A 26,869-nucleotide genomic window follows, 5' to 3' on the forward strand; every position below is an offset into this window, starting at 1 on the left:
CACAATATGAAATATTTTCAGTTGTTCAAAGTTGCAATAACTTTCATTCTGGGTCACTGTATCCCTTTTTTGGTATGCTAAAGATTAGTAATTGCAGTGATCATGGTGGTAAATCCAAGATTCTAACTCCTCAGCCCCACTGTTCTCCGGTAGCATTTATATGTCAAATAAAGGAAGGTAGGGAAATCATTGCACGGCAATAAGTTGATGTTATTTGTGTTTTGTCCGCAATGAAAATGGCTCAGAATCTGACCCATTGCAGAGTTTGTTCCTTTCTCAGGATAGACTCTGTTTATATCGGTGTACTGAACGGCAGCCTTGCTGTTCCTGAAACCTTCAGTAAGCAATATGCACATGTTAAAATCTGTGCTTGCCTGCTACACGGACTGACCTTGTGATGCCAATAAAAAGTTTGTAGCAGTGTGAGATTGGAGAGTGCTGCTGGACAAGGTTTTGTTACCAAGATTCAATGTAGCTGACCTATGCTGGATTCAGTCCACCCTTAGCTTCCTGCATAACGTAAGTGTTCAGCTTTGAAAATTGTGTCACTAGAGGCTTCCACCATGGGAAACTTTGCCAGTCATTAAATTTGGGAGCTGGTTGGCATGGCCTCTTGTTATGTTTAAATGGAGTCTGAGTTGTGGTTGTAGAATTTTGGCTCATTTAGGCCAGCAATGCCACCTGGGTTGAATTTGCCAAAAAGGTGCAAGAATTTGGAGAATGTTAGTGCAACTGAATTACACATTTCATTGGAAGCAGTTCAAAGAATATACAGCCAGCCTCTGCATTAAAGGGGTTGCCTTGGAAGGAAAAGTTGAACAAGCTGACCTATGCTCGGGAGTCTGGAAGAATTACAGGTGATCTTTTTCAAATATATAAGATTGTGAGGGGACTTGACAGGGTAGGTGCTGAAAGGAGTTTCTGTTCCTCCTTGTGGGGGAATCTGGAAATAGGGGTACAGTTTCAACATAAGGAATCTTCCATTGAAGTGGAGATGCCAGTGTTGAACTGGGGTAAGCACAGTAAGAAGTCTCTCAATACCAGGTTAAAGTCCAACAGGTTTATTTGGTAGCACAAGCCACAAGCTTTCAGAGCGCTGCTCCTTCATAGGTGAGTGGGAGCTCTGTTCACAAACGGGGCATATAAAGACACAAACTCAATTTACAAAATAATGGTTGGAAATCGAGGCAGTCGAGTCTTAAAGGTACAGACAGTGTCAGTGGACAGAGGGTTAAGCACAGGTTAAAGAGATGTATATTGTCTCCAGGTAGAATAGTTAGAGATTTTGCAAGCCCAGGCAAGTTGTGGGAGTTACAGATAGTGTGACATGAACCCAAGATCCCGGTTGAGGCCGTCCTCGTCTGCGGGACTTGACTGTCAGTTTCTGCTCAGTGATTATGTGTTGTGAAGGCTGCCTTGGGACATCCTTTCCTGCAGTGTATCAGGTTGACAATGTTGGCTGAGCCGCAAGAGTATGTACCATGTTCCTGGTGGAGATGATGGCATCCATGTTGATGATCTGGCACGTCTTGCAAAGGTTGCTGTGGCAGGGTTGTGTGGTGTTCTCCTGAAGGCTGAGTAGTTTGCTGTGAGTAATGGTCTGTTTGAGGTTGTGCAATTGTTTGAAGGCAAGACGTGGTGGTGTGGGGATGGCATTGGCGAGATGTTTGTCTTTATTGATGACATGTTGAAGGCTCCGGAGAAGATGTCATAGCTTCTCCGCTCCGGGGAAGTACTGTCCGCCGTGTCCCATGTTTGCCTTCTGAGGAAGTCAGGGTGGTTTTTCACTGGCGCATTGGAACTGTCGATCGATGAGTCGAGCGCCATATCCTGTTCTTGTGAGGGCATATGGGGTGTCTTGAGAAGTGTACTGAAAACTGAACGAGGCACACTACAGACAATTACTCACAGATCTGACCAAAGAACGCACCCATCAACTCAACAGACTGATCAAGACTTTGATCCGGACCTTCAGAACACCCTCTGTGCTCTCATACCACGTACTCCCTGCGATGGAGATCTCTACTGCCAACACACCCGGCCATCCCATCATATGAGGCAATGGGACCCTGTGCGAGAACCTCTCTGGCTACCTCGAGGGCATCCTGAAGCCCTTTGTACCAAGAACCCCCAGCTTTTGTCACGACACTACAGATTTCCTACAGAAACTCAGCACACGTGGAGCAGTTGAACCAGGAGCACTCCTCGTCACAATCGATGTCTCAGCACTCTACACCAGCATCCCCCACGACGATGGCATTGCTGCAACTGTCTCACTACTCAATGCTGACAACCACCAATCTCCAGATTCAATTTTACAACTCATGTGTTTCATCCTGGACCACAATGTCTTCATCTTCAACAACCAGTTCATCAGACACGTGGAACAGCCATGGGGACCAAATTCGCACCTCAATATGCCAACACCTTCATTCACAGGTTCGAACAAGATCTCTTCACTGCACAGGACCTTCAACCGATATATGTAACTAGATACATAGATGATATTTTCTTCCTTTGGACTCATGGTGAACAATCATTGAAACAACCATATGATGACATCAACAAGTTCAATCCCACCATCAGACTCACCATGGACTACTCTCCAGAATTGGTTGATTCTTGGATACACGCATCTCTATCAAGGATGGTCACCTTAGCACTTCACTGTACCGCAAGCCCATAGATAACCTTACGATGCTCCACTTCTCCAGCTTCCACCTTAAACATGTTAAAGAAGTGATCCCCTACAGACAAGCCTGCTGTATACACAGGATTTGCTCAGATGAGGAGGATCGCAACAGACGCCTCCAGATGCTGAAAGATGCCCTCATAAGAACAGGATATGGTGCTTGACTCATCGATCGCCAATTCGGATGCACCACAGTTCCGACCTCCTCAGAAGACAAACACGGGACATGGTGGACAGAGTACCCTTCATCTTCCAGTACTTCCCTGGAGAGGAGAAGCTACAGCATCTTCTCTGCAGCCTTCAACGTATCATCGATGAAGATGAACATCTCGCCAAGGCCATTCCTACATCCCCACTTCTTGCCTTCAAACAACCGCACAACCTCACACAGACCTTTGTCAGCAGCAAACTGTCCAGCCTTCAGAAGAACACTGAAAACAACACCACACAACATTCGCATTGTCTGTACCTTTTAAGACTTGATTACCTGTAAAAACTCGCACTCCAACCATTATTTTGTAAATTGAGTTTGTGTCTTTATGTGCCCTGTTTGTGAACAGAACTCCCACTCACCTGATGAAGGTGCAGCGCTCTGAAAGCTTGTGCCTTGTGCTGCTAAATAAATCTGTTGGACTTTAACCTGGTGTTGTGAGACTTCTTACTCTTCCATTGAAGTCAGAGGTACAGAGGAATTTCTTCTCTCAGGGTCATTATTCTCAGAAATCTTTTCCACAGGGAGCAGTGGGTCATTAAATATATTCAAGACTGAGTTAGCCAAATTTTTTGATTGACGAGGGCAGGCAAGAAATTTGTGTTAAAACCACTTTTGGATCAGCCATGATCTTACTAAATGATGGAACAGGCTAGAAGAGCTGAATGGTCCACTCCTGCTCCTACTGTGCACAAATGCCCTTGTGTTCGTTTTTTTCTCAATCTTTAGCACAGATTTAAAACTCATTTCACTCTGCAGAGGCCTAGCCCACAAATATGGGCATGTCCACAGAACAAAACCATAAGGCTAGGCTGATTGGAGAAAGCTCTTTGAATTGAGCTTATTTTCTTAGGCACATGGGCATGAATAACGCAATTTAGAAGGTTTCTCATGTCAAAACTATTAGCTTCTTGAAGGAACTGACTTGTGTACTCAGAGAAAATATCTAATGCTTCATTATAGCTTTTAAAGTCATTTTCAGTGACTTCTTTAAATGGGCTACTTATAGGTGGAGGACTGAGTGGTTACTAAAAACATTTGTTTTTTGCTGATCAACCCATTTTAGCTGTGTTAATAAAATTGTGCTAGTTTACCACTCTTAAATGCATTTTTTTAAAATGTATTCCTGGGATGTGGACATCATTGGCTGGACCAGCATTCATTGCCCAACCCTGATTGTCCTTGAGCTGAGGCCAGTTCAGAGGGCATTTCAGTCAACCACATTGCTGTGGATCTGGAGTCACATGTCGGCCAGACTAGGAAAGGACAGCAGATTTCCTTCCCTAAATTAGCGAATAGATGGGCTTTTACAATTGATAAAGGTTTTATGGTCATCGTTATGCTTTCAATTCCAGACTTTTTAAAATTCATTTCAAATTTCAACACATGCTGTGATGGGAATCGAATCTGGCTCCCTGGAGCATTACCCTGGGTTTCTGGATTACCAGTCCAGTGACAATACTATGACACCACTGCATCAAGCAGTACTTTTTAAAGGAAAGCATGAGAAAAAAATCCATTGCATTCTGTTCACACCAGCTGTTCACTGAAGATTTTACATTTGTAATCGTGCATGTTCACTTTATTGTCAACCTAAACTAGCTAGTCTAACTTTGTGCATGATTTGGACATAATTTCCTAATTAATTAAATCTGGGGGGACAGTTGGCATGACTCTGGAGGGTAAGAGGCTATAGTCATTGTGTTTAAATGAATCTGAGTTACAGTTGTGGAATTTTGGTTCACTTAGGCCGGCAATATCAACACAATCTGGGCTGAATTGACTGAAAAAGTGCAAAACTTTGCAGAATTTAATGTAACTACATTGGAAGCAATTTAGAGAATGTTCACCTTGGCTGATTCCTGAATTGTGGTTGGGCCTATACTCATTGGAGCCTAGAAAAGTGACTTCCGACCCATAATATTTAGTCTCTCCCAACTTGTTTGATTGAAGATTGGAAACTCCAACTTGATGTTTACCTCTTTAAAGTTGCAAAACTCAGTTTTGTCTGTAATTCACACTCGGTGTTGCCATGGAAGTAAAAAAAAATTCAAGAGAAATGGAGAAGAAACAATTGAGCTTCCTCCTACACAGCCTAAATATACCTCACAGAAGCCAAGAAATGCCTTTTGTTCCGCAACACTTTCAACTAAGGATACCAGTGGTATTGCAAGCTGATGAGTTGTGGGCACATAGCTGCAAATAATGATCTCTGCCCTCATTCTCCCTGTGTATGTGGTGCATTGATGTTCCCACATGCTTTATGAAATTAATATTTAACCAGTTATTTGGTTCACACAACCATATCTCTGAAAAATTGCAGCCAACACAAGAGTATTCACCAGGCATAAAACAGTTTTGGAAAAGATCAACTGGTTTGGTCTGCTGGTGAGAGGAACACAGTTAATGTTTTGACTTGAATGACTCTTGTATTCACCAGGCATTTTGAACAAATGGCTAGAAAATGTAAATTATCTATGTTTCATGGATTTTCAGGGAACAGACCTATGATTAATTCACAGGTTTCTATTTCAGACGATCGGGGCTGCATTTGTGGCCAAACTCATCCATGTTGGTGAAAAGGCGATCACGCTTGGCATCTGGGTAAGCTGATGTCTTTAGTGCTGAAGTGGTTAGCATGTTTAGGTATTTTGGAGAGAGGGAGGATTGATTTGTTTTGATTAATGAAACCATTGTTGAATGGGTGCTTATTTTTGTGTAGTTCTATTTGATGTGACTGAAGCTGATTGTGTGGCTGAAAAGTTGATTGTGTAACTCCACAAGTTACAGATACGCAGGAATGAGTGTTAGTCTAACTCATCATCAGTAAGGATAAATACATCGGGGATTCCCTGAAGGGTTTTTTGGTGAACCTGCAACAAGTTGTTATTGCTCAAGTGTACAATTAATTCATCCTCGAGAATGAGCAATTTTTATTTAACCAATGCATCTCCCATTCTGTGATTGTATGATAGTCCTCATATTATCTGGACTAGCTGCTCTCTACTCTTTCAAGTGTTCAAAGCCATGGAGCCAACTTGCCTACAGTGGGCTCTTTACCAGCTGTAGGAGTGCAAGAGTAGCAGCCCTGGAATGATTAGCTGGCATGTCATACTTCCTTTCTCTCCAACCTCTTTCCAAAGTTGAGAGTGCAAGTAGTGGATAAATTTTGTTCCCCATTAGGACACTGCAGGATCAGAACGGTACGAATCCATGAGCCGAATCTACTATCGAGGAGCCCGAGCAGCTGTTGTGTGTTTTGGTAAGAAATCTACAATGGTGTTACGTTTGTGCTGTGTGTAATCTTGTGTGCAGAGTCATAATTTGTAGTGGCCAGTGAGGGACTATTTACCAGAAGAAAGTTTGTAAATCTGATGATATTACTGCTGTTCACTATTATAAACATCATAAATTTAGATTCATGCAGAATCAAACCCTGCTGCTGTTAGCAGTGGTTTGCTCTATACTTCTTAAATTCTACCTTCCCATAACATGGCAGAGCTGTAGTACCTGGCTGTAACTTGAGCAGTTCCAATTTTTCAAGTGATTCAAAAAAGAAATTTAAAGAAAGATGCGATGTGAACCACCCCATGGTGGATAGCCTGAACAGCTTGCGCATGGGAGCCTGGCTTAATCAAAATATGTGGAAATAGTGTGGCAAGGTGGAATTAGGGTAGATCATCAGTCCTGATTTTGTTGAATGACGTGGAAAAACTTCAGAGACCAAATGGCTTCCTCGAGCTTCTATTTCTTATGTTCCTATTGTACTAATTATCTGATCTACAATGTAGCACTGTACAATGTCATACCCTTTTCATTCATATAGTTATTTAATTCATGAGTAGGGCTGCATTATCCTGGGCCCAAAGCATGTTTCCAATACAGCGTCAGAAATTGCATTAGAATCTGATGTACAAAGACATTTCATAAACTTTTCATTGAAAAGTTATCTTTATTTCTAGAAAATTCATTGGATTTTGTGTTTAATGAGCATGATAAAAGATGCCGCCTATAGTCAACAAAAAACTTTGTGTGGCCTTGGTGTGAAGATTTACTGATCAGCTTCTGTCTAAAGGTGGGAAAGAAAGACGAGGCAAACTAAGTTTTTAAAAAAAACGCTGCCCCTTAAACTTTTGGTGTGGGGAATGACTTCCACTCAGCTCTTAATAGCAATACATATATACGAGTCTTCAGAATGCGCCTATGATTTTGTTACAGATTGTAATAGAATCTTCCACATTTCTGAAATTCCTTCTATAATGGCTGTGCCCTATGGGTATTATCTGTAATTATTGAATGGCATTTCTGTCTTCCAGATCTAACTGACAGTAGCAGCTATGCAAGGGCAAGATTCTGGGTGAATGAAGTCCGGAACTGTGAAGAGGTAAGTTTGTTACAATGCAGAGGAACGGGTTTTAACCCTTTACAGAATAGATGGGGCTCAATTTGTTGTTGGTTTCCAATTGTGGGTCATCGTTTTGAAGTAACTAATTTGTAGTGTGGACTACAATTCTCTCGCTATTATTGTTGTTTAGTCTATCAGAAGTTGAAGTTATTACAGTGTGTTAGAATTTCAGGGGTTCGGAATGTGCAATGCAGTTTGCACATCCAGAGGGAATAACAGCCTCTGTTCTACTTTGGGGTTTGTGTAGTGGAGATACTGTGGGCGCTGGGATTTTGATAGGCTTGTGGCACGGGTTATGGAATCACCTTGTGTTGGGAGCTTGTTAGCTGGATTTGCACTGTGGGTTTTGCCTACTTTAGGATTTGGTGAATGTATTTACATTGTGGGCTGCGGGTGCTGATCTATTTTGAGGTTTGGGTAATGGTTTTGCAATGTGGTTCTAGGTTCTCGTGCGTTTTAGAATTTAGGTTGGCTGACTGACAGCTTGGGTCATGGTGTTTATTCTCTTTCAGCATTGCAAAATCTATTTGTGTGGAACCAAGAGTGATCTTGTACAGAATGATCGCAGCGCACGGGGAGTCGATTACCACGATGTTCAAGATTACACTGATGGTAAAGTCTGTTTCTTTGCAAGATACTCACCATAAGACGTTAATATGTTGTTATTTTGTTCAAACTGGCAAGGAACGAATGAGTGGAAATATTCCATGCAGATTCTGTGTGAGTCAGTTTAAATAAGAAAACAGAATAAATATTTGTGATGGGAAAATTGATCTGGTCAGGCTTGAGTAATGAAGGGATTAAATTTCCTATCAATCAGAGTTTTTGGGGCTTTTTTTTGCAAATCATTTTCTGTGCTAACACTAAGTCTGGTATCATTTTAGACATTGATAACTTTCCAGTACTTTAAATTGACTAAAAGTGTCTTCTACATAACTTATATCTATTCTAACATTTGCAACTAAGAATTCAATTATTCAGCAGACGTCTTCTCTCAACTGCTCGTTAACGTGTATGTTTGGAAATGTCCTGAAGTTGAACTAATGTTATATGTGGTGTTCTATAATGATCTGGCCTCTCAAAGGAGGAAACATTACCTAATGGTAATAGTTACTGCACCAGTAATCTAGCAGTTTAGACTAATATTCCAAAGATACAAGTTCAAATCCCGCCATGGAATTAAATTCAATTAATAAATCTAGAATAAAAAGGTTGTCTCAGCAGTAATGTTAATTAAACTAGTGGATTGTCATCAAAACCCATCTGGCTCACTCATGTCATTCAGAAGAGGAAATCTACCACCTCCATTCTGCACAAGAACACCCTTCGTTCCACGTGGTGTAGGTGCACCCACAGTGCCCATTCGTTTGTGATTCTAGATCCACGGCAATATGATACTTAACAGACCTAGCAAACCAGTTAGTTATATCAAACCATGACAGACAAGACTAATAAAAAAAAAAGCAGAAAGACCACCTAGTATTAACCTAGCCTCAACATAACAAAGTACATCCTGCCCAGTCACCTCTGCAAAGTCATCCTTACTCACAGCTCGGGCTTCTGTCAAAATTGGGAGAGTTATTTCACACGTGAGTGAACCAGCAGTCTGACATAATCATACACTCAGAATTATACCTTACAGTCCTTAATTCGTTCACCACCTTCCCTGAGATGTCCTGATCCACCAGCCAGACAGTTGACAGTGAGGCATCCACATTGACGCTGCAGATCTTGAGATCTTATCGCATATGCTCAAATGTGGGCACTGTGGGTGCACCTATACCATGAGGAGCGAAGAGTGTTGTTATGCAGAATGATCGCTGTTATTTATGTTAGCTGGATTTGCACTGTGGATTTTGTCTACTTTAGGAATTGGTGAATGTATTTTCATTGCGGGCTGCGGGTGTTGATCTATTTTGAGGTTTGGGTAATGGTTTTGCAATTGATTACTACAATGTTCAAGATTATACAGATGGTTAAGTCTCTTAATTTGATTTGGTCATTAACAAAATAATATGTTGTTACTTTGAACCAGGCATGGAAGGAGGAAACAAATGAGAATTGCCTGTACTAATTTTTTTTGCCTTAAATTCCCTGTCTGGATCAATTTAAAGAAGAATATGGAATAAATATTTCTGATGTTAAAATGGATCTGGTCAGGCTTGAGTAATGAATGGGTTAAGTTTCCCATTAATGTAGTAGTCAAGAATGTGGCTTATGACCACCATCAAGTATTTGAGGATGGACAAGAAATGCTGGCCTTGCCAGCAATGCTCATGTCCCAAGAATGCTCCCTGCAGTTCAGTGGGTAGGTGTAGATGGGAATTTTTCAATACTTTCTGATCCTTTCCTGAGGAGACTAACCCCTGTAAGTAGGACTCATCGTAGAAGGAGTTTCATAATTTTGTCCTTGCCCCTTTTTGTCTCTTAGGCCAGGTATGTATTTTTTCTGAATTCTTGCATTTGAATTGAAACATTTTTGTTTTAGAGATGCAGTGAGTTGCTGTCAAATTCTGAGCAGCTAAATGAGCATTTTTGTAATCCCCAAAGGATGGATGCAAGATAATTGGCAACAAACCTCTGTTACAGCTGCAATATTTTTGATTTAATCTTTGAGATGAGCTATGATGGGGAGAGGTATTGGGATGTGTGTTGTGCTTAAGTTAAGTCTCCATACCTGTGGTGTTGGGTACAGTATATTTCAATGCTGTGTTCTATTGCACATGTCCATGAGTCTACTTTAACCTGCACACAGGAACTCATCCCTTGTTCACAAACATCCAAATGTAGAGTGACAAACTTTGCCTAATGTTCCCCTGCCTGAACCCTACATCTTTCTCTAGTTTCTCTCCCAACTTTGCTCATTCCTCCTGAACTCATCTTGTCCATGAGACTCACTTCCTATTCCCACTAAACTGCTGACCACCCAACTTCACCTCCTGGCCCCCACGTTAGCCCATTTGTTAACACTTTTTCTCTCTCCCATTGTTGTTCATCTCCCTTTTAAATTTGCCATCACCACTCTACTCAGAAAAACCTTTGACCAATCATCCTTGCAAAGTACTACCTCATCTCCAACCACCCTGTCTCTAAAGTCCTTCAACATGTTGCCAATTTCCAAATATCCACTCACCTTTTTCAGAACTCCATGTTTGAATCCCTCCAATCAGGTTTCTGTCCTGCTGTAAACCAAAATGGTTTGTACAGAAGTCACAAGACATCCTGTGTGATTGTGACCAAGGTAAATCTTCCTCCTTGTCTTTCTCGATTGTCTGCAACCTTTGGCACAGTTGACAACACCATTCTCTTCCATGTCCTGTGATTACTCATCCTTATTTTAAATTCCATTCGCAGCCTCACCCTACTTCAATAATCTCCTCCAGCCCCACAACTCTCAGACATGTGCACTCATCTAATTCTGGCTTCTTGAGCACCCCGATTTAATTATCACCCCCCCCCACCGCCGCTAGGCCCCACACTTTTCACCCTCTGCCTCTCACCCAAACATTTATTGCACTGGCTAAGGATTGAATGTGCATGTTCTAGTACAGAAATAAGACAATATTGCATAGAGCCTTAGTGAGATCACACAAGGAGAATTTTTTGCTTTGATTTATTGTTGTCACCTGAATTGCGATAGTGAAAAGTATTGTTTCTTCCGCGATATTTTGTGTCCTATTTTAGTCTCCTTCCCCAAGGAAGAGGATATATTGGCTATAGAGGGACCAAACTAACCCCTGGGGTGGTGGGTTTGTCCTATGAGGAGATTGGATCTTTACGCCCCAGAGTTTAGAAGAATGAGAGGTTATCTCATTGAAGTGTACCTAATGTTTACAGGGCTTGAAAGGGAATAGTGCAGAAAGATAATGTTGAGTTAGACAATCTGCCATAATCCAGCTAAATGGCAGAACAGGCTTGATGGGCTGAATAGCCTACTCCTCCTATGTTCCACTGCATTGGCCTGAAGCTCTGGAACTTCCTCTGTACACCTCACCATTTCTACCTCATTCTGTTCCCTACACCTCTTCACTTGGCTCTCCCCTACTCTGCTTCGCCTCTTGGCCTCCCCCTCCGCCTCTTGGCCAAACATTTATTGCACTGGCTAAGGATTGAATATGCATGTTCTAGATTAGAATTATCATTCACCATCTCAAATAACTTATCCATTTGGCCAGAATCAAATCTGTTCACCATTTTAAAACATCAGGCATATCCTCTCCAATCTGTTGCACTGTAGAAAATATAACGCATACCTCAATAAAATGTTTTACTTTCTGCACTGTTGACTAATAAAGTGTTTCATGTGCCTGACCTGATGATTGTTGGAAGCACTGGAAAGGTTTGTAGTGTATATTTTTACTTGATTCTCTCGGGTTTACAGCACATAGAGAAACAAATCTTGTAATTGCATATTTCTCATCATTGGAATGTTTACAGCCAATTATGAAGTGTCATCACTGGTATACCAAATACAGCAGTCAATTCATCCAGAGCCAGCTGTGAGATGTATTATCAGATTACCTATTTTGGTGCTGTTTGTTGAGGGAGAAATATTAGTTCGGAGTTTTTATACATCTGAAAGGGCAGACTCGGTATAATAGCTCATTTCAAAGACTGTATGTACACAGCGGAACATTTCCTCTGTACTGCACTGGCGCTGACTGCAAACACAGTAAGAAGAGTTACAACACCAGGTTAAAGTCCAGCAGGTTTATTTGGTAGCAAACGCCACTAGCTTTCAGAGCACTTGCAGCTCCTTTGTCAGGTGAGTGGGAGATCTTTTCACAAACAGGGCAGTTCAATTGCTCCATGTGTGATGACTTTCTGTAGGAAGTCCATAGTGCATGCAAGATCTGTTCAGATGAGGATCGCAACAGACACCTCCAGACGCTGAAAGATGCCCTCATAAGAACAAGATATGGCGCTCAACTCATCGATCGACAGTTCTGACGCGCCACAGTAAAAAACCACACCGATCTCCTCAGAAGACAAACACAGGACACGGTGGACAAAGTACCCTTTGCCGTCCAGTACTTCCCCGGAGCGGAGAAGCTACGACATCTCCAGAGCCTTCCTTCAACATGTCATTAATGAAGACGAACATCTCGTCAAGGCCATCCCCACACCCCTACTCCTTGCCTTCAAACAATCGCACAACCTTGAACAGACCATTGTCTGTCTGCAGCAAATTACCAGCCTTCAGGAGGACAGTGACCACAACACCACACAACCCTGCCACAGCAACCTGTGCAAGAACGTGCCTGATCATCGACATGGATACCATCATCTCATGTGAGAACACCAGATACATGGTATGTACTCTTGCAACTCGGCCAACATTGTTTACCTGAAACGCTGCAGGAAAGGATGTCCCGAGGCATGGTACACTGGGGAGACCACGAAGATGCTATGACAATGGATGAATGAACACCGTGCGACAATCACCAGGCAAGACTGTTCTCTTCCTGTTGGGGAACATTTCAGTGATCATGGGCATTTGGCGTCTGATCTTCAGGTAAGTGTTCTCCAAGGTGGCCTTCACGACAGCGCAGAGTCGTTGAGCAAAGACTGATAGCCAAGTTCCGCACACATGAGGATGGCCTCAACCGGCATCTTGGGTTCATGTCACACTACTTGCAATACCCATGACTTGCCTGGACTTGCAAAATCTCACTAACTGTCCTGTCTGGCGACAATACACGTCTCTTTAGTGACTCTTTAGTGACTAGTGGAGTGCCCCAGGGGTCGGTGCTGGGGCCTCAGCTATTCACCATTTATGTAGATGATCTCGAGGAGGGAACCGAGTGTATGGTGTCAAAATTTGCTGATGACACCAAGATTGGTGGAACAGCAAATTGTGCGGAGGGTGTGGAGAGTCTGCAGAAGGATCTAGGTAGGCTGGGCGAATGGGCCAGGAACTGGCAAATGGAATTTAATGTTGGCAAATGTGAGGTTGTCCACTTTGGTAGGAATAATGGTAGGAAGGACTATTACTTACGTGGCGAAAAACTGCAGCGTGCGACGGTGCAGAGGGACCTGGGGGTCCTTGTGCATGAGTCGCAAAAACCCAGCCTGCAGGTGCAGCAGGTGGTCAGGAAGGCGAATGGGATGCTGGCCTTCATAGCGAGGGGAATTGAATGTAAAAGTAGGGAGGTCTTGCTGCAGCTGTACAGGGCGCTGGTGAGGCTGCAGCTGGAGTACTGTGTGCAGTTTTGGTTGCCGCACTTACGCAAGGATATTTTGGCCTTGGAGGGAGTGCAGAGGAGGTTTACTAGACTGATACCGGAGTTGAGGGGGTTGAACTGAGGAGAGGCTGAATAAACTAGGCTTGTACTCGTTAGAGTTTAGAAGAATGAGGGGAGATCTCATTGAGACGTATAAGATGTTGAATGGGATGGATAGGATAGAGGTGGAGAGGTTCTTCCCGCTCAAAGAACAGTAGGACTAGAGGGCACAGCCTCAGGATAAAGGGGGGGTGGTTTAGAACGGAGTTGAGGAGGAACTTCTTCACTCAAAGGGTGGTGAATCTCTGGAATTCTCTGCCCGTTGAAGTGGTGGAGGCTGCCTCGCTCAATATTTTTAAGACGCGGGTTGATAGGTTTTTGATAGGCAAGGGGATTAAGGGTTATGGGGAGAGGGCGGGAATGTGGAACTGAGCCATGACAGATCAGCCATGATCTTATTGAATGGTGGGGCAGGCTCAAAGGGCTAGATGGCCTACTCCTGCTCCTATTTCTTATGTTTTTATGTTCTCTTTAACTTGTGCTTAATGCTCTCTCCACTTGCATTGTCTGCACTTTTAAGACTTGATTAGCTGTAAAGACTCGCATTTCAATCATTATTTTGTAAATTGAGTTTCTGCCTTTATATGCCCTGTTTGTGAAAAGATCTACCACTCACCTGATGAAGGAGCAGCAAGCGCTCTGAAAGCTAGTGGCATTTTCTACCAAATAAACCTGTTGGACTTTAACCTGGTGTTGTAAGACTTCTTACTGTGTTTACCCCAGTCCAACGCTGGCACCTCCATGTGTTGTTAGCCTAAGCGTGTTCAGGTGTCTTATTTGCATAGAAATGGCCCCTGTCAAAAATTCCAAATGGTAGCATGTACATAAGAACATAATAAACATAAGAACATAAATAGGAGCAGGAGTAGGCCATCTAGCCCTTCAAGCCTGCCCCGCCATTCAGTAAGATCATGGCTGATCTGTCGTGGCTCAGTTCCACATTCCCGCCCTCTCCCCATAACCCTTAATCCCCTCGCTTATCAAAAACCCATCAACCCGCGTCTTAAAAATATTTAGCGAGGCAGCCTCCACCACTTCAATGGGAAGAGAATTCCAGAGATTCACCACCCTTTGAGTGAAGAAGTTCCTCCTCAACTCCGTTCTAAACCTTCCCCCCCTTTATCTTGAGGCTGTGCCCCCTAGTCCTACTGTCCTTTCTGAGCGGGAAGAGTCTCTCCACCTCTATCCTATCCATCCCATTCATCATCTCATATGTCTCAATGAGATCTCCCCTCATTCTTCTAAACTCTAACGAGTACAAGCCTAGTTTATTCAGCCTCTCCTCATAGCTCAACCCCCTCAACTCCGGCATCAGCCTAGTAAACCTCCTCTGCACTCCCTCCAAGGCCAAAATATCCTTGCGTAAGTACGGCGCCCAAAACTGCACACAGTACTCCAGCTGCGGCCTCACCAATGCCCTATACAGCCGCAGCAAGACCTCCCTACTTTTATATTCAATCCCCCTCGCTATGAAGGCCAGCATCCCATTCGCCTTCCTGACCACCTGCTGCAGTTTTTCGCCACGTAAGTGATAATCCTTCCTACCATTATTCCTACCAAAGTGGACCACCTCGCACTTGCCAACATTAAATTCCATTTGCCATTTCCTGGCCCATTCGCCCAGCCTATCTAGATCCTTCTGTAGACTCTCCACACCCTCCGCACAATTTGCCTTTCCTCCAATCTTGGTGTCATCAGCAAATTTCGATACCCTGCACTCGGTTCCTTCCTCCAGATCATCTATATAAATGGTAAATAGCTGAGGCCCCAGCACCGACCCCTGAGGCACTCCACTAGTCACCATCCGCCAATCCGAAAAGCACCCATTGACCCCCACTCTCTGCCTCCTATTTGACAACCAATCCTCTATCCACGCTAACACCCTACCCCCAACTCCCTGTCCCCTGACCTTCTGCAATAACCTCCTGTGAGGTACCTTGTCAAACGCCTTCTGAAAATCCAGAAAGACCACATCCACCGGCTCTCCTCTATCCACCGCCCTAGACACATCCTCATAGAACTCCAGTAAATTTGTAAGACACGACTTCCCTTTAACGAAACCGTGCTGCATCTGCTCTATCAAGCAATTCCTCTCAAGGTGCCTCGCTATTTCCTCCTTGATGACGGATTCTAACATTTTACCTACAACAGACGTTAAACTAACCGGCCTATAATTCCCTGCTTTTTGCCTGGCACCCTTCTTAAACAATGGTGTAACACTAGCCGCTTTCCAATCTTCCGGCACTTCCCCGGAATCCAGTGACGTCTGGAAAATAACCACCAAGGCATCCACTATCACCTCCGCCATTTCTTTCAGAACCCTCGGATGCATTCCATCCGGTCCTGGCGACTTGTCCACAATCAGTCCCTCCAGTCTGTCGAGCACCTCCTCTCTAGTAACAGTAATGTCATTAAGACCCTCCAGTCCTACCACCTTTCCATCTCTAACACCCGGCAAATTATTCACGTCCTCCTCCGTGAAGACAGAAACAAAAAAGTTATTCAGGACCTCAGCCATATCCCCATCCCCTACCGCTAAGTCCCCCTTCTCATCCTCTAAGGGACCAACGTTCACCCTAGCCAGCCTCTTCCTTTTTATTTATTTATAAAAACTCTTGCTATCCTTTTTTATATTAAGCGCAAGCCCAGCTTCATAGTTTCTCCTACCCTTCTTTATCATCTTCTTTGTCAATCTTTGACATTTAAACCTCTCCCAATCCTCTTCTCGCCCACCACTCTTTGCTACTCTAAACGCCTCCGCTTTTAATTTAACACTTTCCTTCACCTCCTTCGTTATCCACGGCTTATTACCTCTCCTCCTACTGTCCTTTTTGACCATCGGAATAAATTTCAGCTGAGCACCAAGAAAGATCTCCTTAAAGATCCTCCACTGCTCCTCAGCAGACCTACCTTCCAACACGCTCCCCCAGTCCACATTCGCCAATTCTTCTCTCATCCTACCGTACACCCCTCTGTTCAAACAAAGGACGCGCGTCCGGGAACCCACTTTCTCCTCCTCCATCTGCACCAGAAACTCCTCCATACAATGATCACCCTCCCCAAGAGGATCCTTCACTGCAAGGTCCCTAATTCTACCCGCCTCATTACATAACACCAGATCCAAGATAGCTCGCTCCCTCGTCGGCTCCAACACATACTGTTCGAGGAAACTATCCCGGCAGCGTTCCAAGAACTCCTCCTCGAGCCCACCGCGTCCAACATGGGTCGACCAATCTATATGTCGATTGAAATCCCCCATAACTACGGCCGTCCCATTCCTGCACGCCGCACTTATTTGCGCGTTAACAGCCCGCCCCACCTCCAGATCATTATTTGGGGGTCTACAGACGACACCCACCAGCGTCTTCCTCCCTTTGCTGTTCCTAATCTCTACCCACAACGATTCCGCTTTCTGCTCCTTGGCTCCAATATCATCCCTTGCTACCACCCTGATGCTATCCTTAATCAGCAGAGCTACACCCCCCCCTTTTCCCCCCTGCCTATCCTTCCTAAACACTTGATATCCCTGGACATTCAGCTCCCAGTCCCTGTCACCTTGCAGCCACGTCTCTGTAATGGCCACCAGATCATATCCATTTGTGCTGATCTGCGCCACCAGCTCATCCACTTTATTCCGAATGCTTCGTGCATTCAGGTAAAGTGCCTTCATCCCAGCCTTCACCTGGACCCTATTTGCCGTAATGCCACCAACCATACTCACGCCCCCAACTCCCTCTATTATTGGGACATCCTCGGCCTCTTCCCTTACCTGTACCCTCTCCTCAACTTTAGCCCCCGTAACGTCACCTACCCTCACACCCTCCCCCCCCCCCCCCCCCCCCCCAATTAGTTTAAAGCCCTGTCTACAGTCCTCTTTACTCTATTTGCCAGCACTCTGGTCCCAGCACGGTTCAGACCAACCCCATCCCGCCTGAACAGGTCCCACCTACCCCAATACTGATGCCAATGCCCCATAAATTCAAACCCATTCCTCCCACACCAATCCCTGAGCCACCCATTCACTTCCTTAATCCTATCTACCCTACGCCCGTCTGCACTTGGTTCAGGCAGTAGCCCAGAGATAACTACCTTGTCGGTTCTACTCTTTAATTCCATTCCCAGCTTCTCATACTCCCTCCCCAGATCCTCAGTTCGCATTTTGCCTATGTCGTTGGCACCCACATGTACCACAACGACCGGATTCTCACCCTCCCACTCCAGGTTCCTCTGCAGCCCAGATGCGACATCCCGGACCCGAGCACCAGGCAGACAACACACCCTTCTGTGCACTTTGTCATTGTGACAAAGGACAGTGTCAATACCCTTCACCCCACTATCCCCAATCACTACTACGTTCCTTTTCACCTTCTCCTTGCCTATGTCCTGCTGCATCACTGTACTGTTGATTGAACAATGAGTGTTCTGTGAAAGAAAGAATTTGAATCTGTATCTTCCATTATTATAAAGGCAAAATACTGCTGATGCTGGAATTTGAAACAAAAGTGGAAAATGCTGGAAAATCTCAACAGGTCTGACAGCATCTGTCAGCTCTATTCTCGCTTCACAGATGCTGAGATTTTCCAGCATTTTCTATCTTCCATTGTTATGTTGTTGCTGGGTTAAACTTCAAGGGAATTGTGACATGTATCTCACCAAACTTATTTCCTCCAGTTCAGCGATGCTTCTAAATTGATTTCTAAATGTGACAGAGAATTATATGGAAGGATAATAGCAAAAATAATGCTTAGGGACCTTTTCAGATGCAGCTTTACTATGTAAATTTTTCAGCACAGATAAATTAACCTTTATATCCAGGAAGGGAGCATGTCCAATACATTTAAGGGCACTATAAGTCTCTGTTTCTGTTATCTTGGGTAATCGATATTTCTTTCAGATAATTTATAGCCTAAACCACATGTTAACAGTGTTTAACTTACCAAAGTTCAATTAGATCCTTCCATAAATCCAGTTAAGCAAACAATAACGATAGTTTCTGTTCGGCCCCTGCATTTTCTTCTGTTGCCCAGGTACTGAACTTAGGAGTGAGGCTTGCTAATGGAAATGCTGTTTGATTGTGAGCACAAGGAAAGTTCTAAGATAGAAGTCCAAAATATAACACAGCATCACTGCATAAACCCATTACCTTGCATGTTTTCTCCTCTTCGTGATTTCAGACATTTAGTGAACAGCAAATTAAGAGTATATTTTTGTTTCATCTGTTTGGATGTTCATCACTGTATCTGTCATGTGCAATGTTTATTTTTCAGAGATCAAAGCCAAGCTGTTTGAAACTTCCAGTAAGACAGGTCAGAATGTTGGTAAGTTTCTATTTTCTATATATTTGTGTGTGTACATCACAGATTTCTCATCTCCCACCCCCCTTCTGTGAAACATCGTAATAATGTTTTGATGAGTAAAGGAGATGCAACAGGATCTGTAGTGGAAGGTTTTCTAATGGAGTCTTGGAAGAGAATTGGACGATTTTGTAATGGGACTGCAGTGGGGAGCTTGAATGAAACAAACCAAAATCTTTTTGTTCTCTTGTTTCAGATGAACTCTTTCAGATAGTAGCAGAAGATTATGTGAATGTAACAGCCTTCCAGGTGATGACAGGTAAATTGATGGGAATTGGGATATCAGTAGGCGAGGAGTCTACACATAAACTTTGCAGAAAGCTCTGGGCATTCAGTGTAGGAGAGAATGTCTGGGGTTTTTACTATGCATGTTTCTATACCTCACGATGTGTATGTTGCACTGACCGTATGATGTAAGCCAGGGTATTTTCTGTATGAGTGTTAGCATATTTCAGAATCTGAGATACACTGTGAGAATTATTACAGGATGGTCTAGGATATTTGCCATCTACAAGTATTAATATATGATGATGCTTTATTTGAGAGTTAGTATGTGACAAGGTCTGAGGTATTCACTGTATTTTATACTCATGGATCTTTATGCGCTATTTTCTGTTTGTTTTTAGAAGGTGATGCTGTGAACCTGGCTGAGAAGAAGAAACCAACCTATTTATTTGGCTGTTGCCACCAATAACACCTGATTTATAAAGACCCATCTGCCAATATTTTAAGGAGGAATTCTACGCCAATTCACTGAACTGAGGCTCCTTGTTCACAAAACTATTTGAATATCATGGTCTTGAGATTTTTCTGAGACTGGATCCAATATAATGTGACTCCTAGGGAACTGCAGTGTCCAAATGACAGCCTGACCCTTGAACTGAAGTGACCTTTCTTGCTGGAATACTACGATCAGCACATCTCTGAACTTATTGTGGAGATTGTTTCAGGGCAGTCTTTCTTGCACAGCTAAATGTGTATGGCTTTTTATATTTTAGAACCTTGCCAAGATTTTGTGCATGATGTACTTATTTTTTTGCCTTTACTGATTTTGTGATAATTTAACTTTTTTGTTACCATTGAAAGAAACAGGAGTGTTTACTGCATCAAGAAAAGTGCCCTACACCTATAATACGACATCCATGACCTTTCCACGTCTGTTGGCTATGATATTGCCTTGAACCTTTAGCACAAATGTCATTATATTTGAGATTTGTTTTGAGACTGCTACTCAGCTGTTTCACATAGGATGCTATAATTATTACACAGTGAACCATATTAATATTAGACCTCAACTCTCCCTCAGGCCAGTCTTGTAATGACAAGCTGTGTTGAGCAGCTGCTTTCAGTTATTCGTATTCTCTTTTAGTGCATGATTTTCCAAAAATTCTGCAGCAGTATTTCTGAATCAGAATGCTCTGGGTGTTGGATTCTGGTCTTGCTAATGGGAGGGAATTACCTGTAAATTACTGTCTCAGTAATATGGCACTAACCAAAACTAGCCAATCACAATATATAGGCAATGCTGCCTGTTTTGAAGAATGCAGGAAAGGAAAATTACACACTGTGGGGGAAACACTGCACACAGAGCGATACACAGCTGTACTTCAAATGGAGGATGATAATTGCAGCTGAATTTTTGTACCATGGAAACAAAACTGACTTCATAAACCAAGGATGGTCTTTCAATTCAGTTGCTTAGTTTTAGAAGTATGGCAATGATGGAAGGTCTGCATCCACTAAAACTTGTGACCATCTTATCCCAGATGCAGGTTGGCATAGGCTTTATATGCAAGGGTGATAAGATCTCATTGCCATGTAATATGGACCTCATTTCACAGATAAGAACCACTGTATCATGGACACTGATCCATATGTCAGTTTTAGATACCAATGTTCTCTTGCATTCCAATTCCTTCCCCTGATTTAGTTGGTTTGCATAGTGATTTTTAGCATTACAGGCACCATCTCACCTCATCATCCTCCTAATACCATTGGCTGTGCAAGCGGTGGCAGCAAATTCAGTAACAGTGAAACTGTATTAAAGCTATTTGACAGATAAACACTAATGACTTCTATCTGTGATTGTTAGTCAGGACATACGGCTGTAGGCTCTGTTCCTAACATTCTGATAATGTGTAAAGTGGCAAACTTGTTGCATTGTTACTATAATCCTTGCAGCACCATTAATTGCAATTTGCATTTCTGATTTTCTCTATTCTGCTCTCTCTCAATGTTCCCATCAGCTACAAGGAAAAGCACCTAACAGTCTTTTGATTCTGAACCTTCAATGTAGGCAACATTTCCAGTGCTCTTCCAGTTTGAAGATTCTTAATTTAGCCACTTGACCTGATCACACACCTCAATCTGAAACTTCTTTGCCTGTAACTAGAAAGAGTAATCTGAGTTGAGCTCACTATGGTGCACAATTTTACATTGGGTAATATAAGATATTAAGAGTTTAAAATTAAATCATGATCTACTTTGGATTAATTTGAAGAGGTTTTTTGAATTTGGACTGAGTGACTCTAGAGATGTGAAAATTTTTGGTTCAAAAATAGATGGTGCTTCTAACACTAAATTAGCTTAATTTTCAAGCAGAATGGCAGCTTCATTTGGATAACTGAGTTAAAAATGTCAGGTTCAATAGCTAAAGATTGCTTCTAGTTGAACTCCCATTGGAATGAATTGTGACTTTAGCTGGGACCCTCCTCTGCTCTGGTCAACCATATATTCCTCAGTATTGAAGCATTTAAAGCTGTGCATGTGCAACACTCAGGTATTGTAATGCATTAAAAGTTCAGAGTTGCAAAATGATCTTTCAGAAAAACAGGGGAGAATGCTTGAGTTAATGAACATTGGTGTGATTTGCTGAACCAAGGGTGAAAGGGTTCGTTCCCACATAATACAGACCACAGGCATGGATTACAGAAGATGCCACTGATGGCAAGTTTTAAAGCACTACACTGGAAATATGTTAGGGTCTTTGAAACAACTTTTAATCTGAGGGAATATTTGCAAGATGATTGCCGTGTGCTTGATGCATTCCCTGGAATGGTAGATAAATCATTCTTGCAAGAGGCAATAAAACATTATCTCACTGTAGTGAGCATATTTGTTAATTTAAGGGGAATGCTTTTGTGTTTGGGATACATCTTCAAATACAATATAGCAGCTCAAGATAATTCAGGTGATCTTTCTTCTGTACTTTTGTTTCACATGTTGGTGATTTATGGTTACAACCTGGCTCCATGCTCAAGAGTATAGACTGTCTAAAGGTTCTGTCACAGCCAGATCCGAGGCACTGCTTTTTCATCAAGGTCTTATTTATTTTGCACGTGCTAGTGACTGCTGTGCATTGTCGGAACCAAACACTTGGTGCTATGGAGTCAGTGTATCTGATAATGCGCTGTTCTTCTGTGACTAAACCTTAATAAAGCTGGTTATCTTATTTCAGTTGTAAACACTACTATCTGGATTCATTACTGTCCATTTGGATTTTGTTGAAACTTTTCGTTACAAAGGCATTCTATTTTGATTTTAATGCAAGAGTATGATTAAATGCACAAAAGCTTTGATGTTATTATTTGTCTGAATCGCTCTATCTGAAACAATTGCCATTATTGTATTTGTTTGTTTTTGTACTTACAGGAGAGAGTCCATTATTTTGCATGCCCTAGTCAGGCAGCTGAATAGCACTGTGCTTATTACAGTAATAGATTGTTTCATAGCAACATGATTGACTTTTCCAGGCTCACTTCCCTTGACTTTTCCAGGCTCACATCTTTGTGCTGAGTTGCATGACTTCATCCAGGCACAGCTGGCCTTTGTTAAGTGTTTCTGGGATGAATTAGCTGTACATCTCGTTCTTTAATCACTATCCAGGTGACTAGGTTCAGGAATGCCTCTAACATCCTGCAAGTGCTCAATGTCCAACTTCATGTGGCTAGGTCAAAGAACAAAGGTCATTTACATAAGTTACTGACAGTCAATCGGGGCCCATTGAACTTGATCTTTTTTTTTGGCATTTCCTATATTGTCCTAAGCCCCAAAATATCTGGTCTTGTACACTCTTCCTCTTGCTTTTTCTTAATTGTGTTGAAATCAGGACTCATACCCTTGCTAAATATCATCTATCGACTTCTAAAACCCAAACATGATATTCTGTGACTATTATTTGATTTATCGTGTCTTCTGATTGCAGATTGGCCTGCATTATGATCCTTCATTTAAGTTTCTTGGTTTATTAGACAAATACATTTGTTTGCCGTTTTCTCCCGTGCTTCTGTTGTAACTCAGGTTTCCCCTCCAGTTCCTCTTGGGCTTATTCCTGTCCCGTACTCTATAGGAATATTAGATGGTTGCTGGAATTCTGGGAAAACATAATATGAATAGTAGTTTTAGTTTTGACACAGTACATGAGCTAAGAAAGAACTTGTATTTAAATAGCATCTTTCATGCTCTCAATACATCCCAAAGTGCTTCATTGCCTCTGAATTACTTTTGAAGTGTAACCATTGTTATAGTCTAGGAAGACATTTACTCAAGCAACGATTAGGCCACAGATGGTGTTCAGTGTTGTATTGTAGAAATTACATTAAAACCATTGGGAACAGGTGGCATAGATTTATGAGAATGCTACCAGGGTTGAGACACTATAAATTTGGAGGAACTTATGACTTAGGAGTAGTCTCCTTCCACTGCCTTTTAGTTTTGAGGTAGTGTTCCAGAAACTTGACCTCAGAAAAAAATTCTCTTCATTTGTCTTAAATGAGCAACCCCTTTTTAAACAATGACCCTCTAGTTCTAGATTCTGCAATGAAAGGAAACATCCTTTCCCTGTCCACCTTGTCAATATCCCTCAGATCTTAAAGATCAAGTCGCCTCTTTACTCTTCTAACCTCTAGTTGATACCAACCAAACCTATCCAACATTTCCCTAGTAATAAAACCTGGCCATTCTTGGAATTAGTCTAGTAAACCTCTGATTTGCTTCTAATGCAGTTACAGCTTTCCTGAAATAAGGAACCCAATGCTGTACACATTGGTGAGACCACATCTGGAGCAATGTCCTGTGCAAATGAAAGTATAATCTCACTACTTTGTAATTAATTTTTCCTCACAATACATGATAACATTCTACTCACTTTCCTAATCTGAGCTATTTCTGTTGCAGCAAAGAAAATAAAAAGGAGTTTTAATTTGGCAGCAAATGTGTAATCTTTGTTTCTTCTGGTTGGCAAATCAGTGACAAATGGCTAGTGATTTAAAATTGGCATTGAGAATGAGAGATTAGGATTGGACAAATTAGGAGATTTGTTTTATGTAGAGTTTTTGTAATTATGGAATACTTTACCATACAACCAATTTAGGCAGAAAGCTTAAAAATTTAAAAATAAAATGGGGGTAACTCTTTGATACAGAAGTAACAGGGCATTTGGGGAAAATGCAGGGCAGTGGGAACATAATGGGAAGAATAGTCTCTTGTGCTACATAGCTCTATCCTGGAGTAATGAAAAGTTGAAATACAAATAAGGTTACTTTTTTCAGTATTGTCAATACTGCCAGATTGAACTGATTCGGATCCATCAAGGTGGCAGGCATTACATTGCTTGGATAGACAGAAATAATGCTTGTTATAACTCACCAGCAGTTTTTTTTTCCCCCAGTTCAATTTAGTTACCTGGAAAAGCCTACAGCACCTAACTAAAGACTACCTGCATTGTATCAAATCAAGTATAATCAGAAAATTATAGTTTCTAATGTTATTTGTTTAATTAGATGACACCTTTGAAAGCATCCAATTGATAAAGTTGATCTTGACTGGTATCTCAATGGTTATGAATTTCTATCTGGGTGATAATTAGCAAAAATAGAAGTGAATACATTAAAGTTGTCTTGCCCAAAGACTTGAAATGTTGGGATTAAAAAGATTTGAAGAGATTAAGAACCCTTGAGTTGCTCAATGGCCATAAGCTTAGAATGCTTTTCAGTACATTCCAAATAACACTGTCTTCCAAACCCTTTTTCTTTTGGGGGTTTATTTGCCAAACAGCTTAAATCTGTGTTCTCTGGTTACCAACCATACTTGCCTGGGTTTGCAAAACCTCAGTCACTGTGCTGTCTGGAGACAATACACATCTCTTTAACCTGTGATCAGTGCTCCTTCCACACACATTGTCAGCCACTTTAGGACTTGAACAGCAGGTTAGGTGTAAAGATTCGCATTCTAATCAGTAATCTGTAAACTGTCTGTGCTTTATATGCTCTGTCTGAGGCCAGAACTCGCCATTCACCTGATGAAGAGGGAGTCCCCTCAAGCTTGTGAGTTTACTATCAAATAAATCAGTTGGACTAAAACCTGGTGTTGTCAGACTTTTTACTGTGTTTACCCCAGTCCAATGCCGGCACATCCACATCATACCAACCATTCTGACACTGGAAACAATTCATCCCCACTTGACAAATGTTCATGATTTATCAGATCTCCCCTTTCACTCTGCCATAAGGAGAACATCTCTGTGTTCTCCTATTGCTCCACGTAACTGAAGTCCTCCATCACTGGAACATTCTAGTAAATTTCTTCTACCTTGACATCCTTCCTAAAGTGGGGTGTCAAATGGTTTGTGACTGAACTAGTATTTTATAAAGTTTTAATGATGGAAGAAACATGTCTGTCCAAGCTTGCTTAGGACAAGAAAATACAATACCAACCATAGATAACAACTTATCATCCGCATCACCAAGATCAAAGCCCAAGCAGCCCAGAAGAAAGCACGATCATAGCCAACCTCATAAAAGGATAAAATTTTGCTTTATATTCCTATCACAAATATTGTAATTTTAGAAATGTATTGGTGATCTGTTGAATTCAAACTTTGATAAGACTAACTGTAATCTTTGAGCTTTGGCACATTACTGCATTATGTTGTTACCAAGGCTACACAGAACACATTGTTTTGTCTCTGCTGAACTATATTCAGTTGAGAATAAACATCCAATTGGTATCTTGTGAATGGTCATCGAGGTAAAATGTCAACTGTATTTCTCTAATGTCTCCTGACCTGTTGAGTGATTTCAGCATTAACTTCTTAATCCAGTTGGCTATTGAGACGTCTTGTCTCTTCTTGTCCTATTGGAAGAATGTGCCAAGGAATTTGGCTAATTTTTGAAGAATCCAATTTGTAACAGCAAGTGGCTTAATCTGATTACCTTTTTTTCCTGTAAAAGTACCAACCCAAGAACACTGTCCCCTTGGGAGTTTCTTGTCATAATGGACTGAAGGGGCTCATGAGCCCAATGTGTTCTGGATTTGTGTTGGTCTCTACTGGGGTTGTGAGATAGGTATGACAATGGTAGGGGAAAGGCCAGCTAGTCTCTGTCCCATACTATCCTAGTGAAAGTTTTGCAGACCAGAACCCAATTAACCTGTCAACCAATTTTCTAGGAAAGGTTAGAAACTGTTTAAAGCACTAACTCAGCTCCAGATCATTAGTCCAGGCCACTAGCGTACTAGCCCAGTAATAGTAACCCTGCTACCATTCCTCCACATTAAATGATGGTTACTAGAAATGGGTCCATGCCCTATTTGCAGCTAGATCTACCACAATGGCACAGTGGTTAGCAACTGCTGCCTCAGAGCACCAGGGATTCAGGTTCAAGTCCTGGCTTGGGTCACTGTGTGAAGTTTGCATGTTCTCCCTGTTTCTGCATGTGTTTCCTCCCACACTCAAAGACAGACTGGTTAGGTGTATTGGCTATGCTTAAATTCTCCCTCAGTGTACCCAAACAGGCACTGGAGTGCAATGACTAGGGGATTTTCACAGTGTTCGGTGTTAATGTAAGCCCACTTGTGACACTTAAGAATCATAGATGATTTTTATTTATTATGTGAACTTGCACAGTTTCTCCCCAAACCTTTTCT

At 42.1% G+C, this 26,869-nt stretch overlaps 2 protein-coding genes across 4 annotated transcripts in view; one reads left to right on the forward strand and one right to left on the reverse strand.

Moving 5' to 3' along the window:
• Positions 1-22,529, forward strand: part of rab24 (RAB24, member RAS oncogene family) — a 35,955-nt gene extending 13,426 nt beyond the window's left edge. For both annotated transcript variants that reach the window (XM_080201710.1, XM_080201709.1), the window contains exons 3-9: positions 5,439-5,507; positions 6,087-6,165; positions 7,220-7,287; positions 7,821-7,920; positions 18,860-18,910; positions 19,143-19,205; positions 19,573-22,529. In XM_080201710.1, coding sequence (XP_080057836.1) covers positions 5,439-5,507; positions 6,087-6,165; positions 7,220-7,287; positions 7,821-7,920; positions 18,860-18,910; positions 19,143-19,205; positions 19,573-19,640 — 498 coding nt within the window. In that variant the 3' untranslated portion in view covers positions 19,641-22,529. The remainder of the gene's footprint in view (positions 1-5,438; positions 5,508-6,086; positions 6,166-7,219; positions 7,288-7,820; positions 7,921-18,859; positions 18,911-19,142; positions 19,206-19,572) is intronic.
• A 116-nt stretch (positions 22,530-22,645) lies between these two features.
• Positions 22,646-26,869, reverse strand: part of LOC145351919 (uncharacterized) — a 180,784-nt gene continuing 176,560 nt past the window's right edge. For both annotated transcript variants that reach the window (XR_013888472.1, XM_080201707.1), the window contains exon 25: positions 22,646-23,318. Coding sequence is in view for 1 of the 2 variants with exons in the window: in XM_080201707.1 (XP_080057833.1) it covers positions 23,300-23,318 (19 nt within the window). In the remaining variant the exon portion in view is untranslated. The remainder of the gene's footprint in view (positions 23,319-26,869) is intronic.

The sequence above is a fragment of the Carcharhinus amblyrhynchos genome, chromosome 13, assembly GCF_965287045.1.
Source record: "Carcharhinus amblyrhynchos chromosome 13, sCarAmb.v2.hapA, whole genome shotgun sequence".
Lineage (NCBI taxonomy): Eukaryota > Metazoa > Chordata > Chondrichthyes > Carcharhiniformes > Carcharhinidae > Carcharhinus > Carcharhinus amblyrhynchos.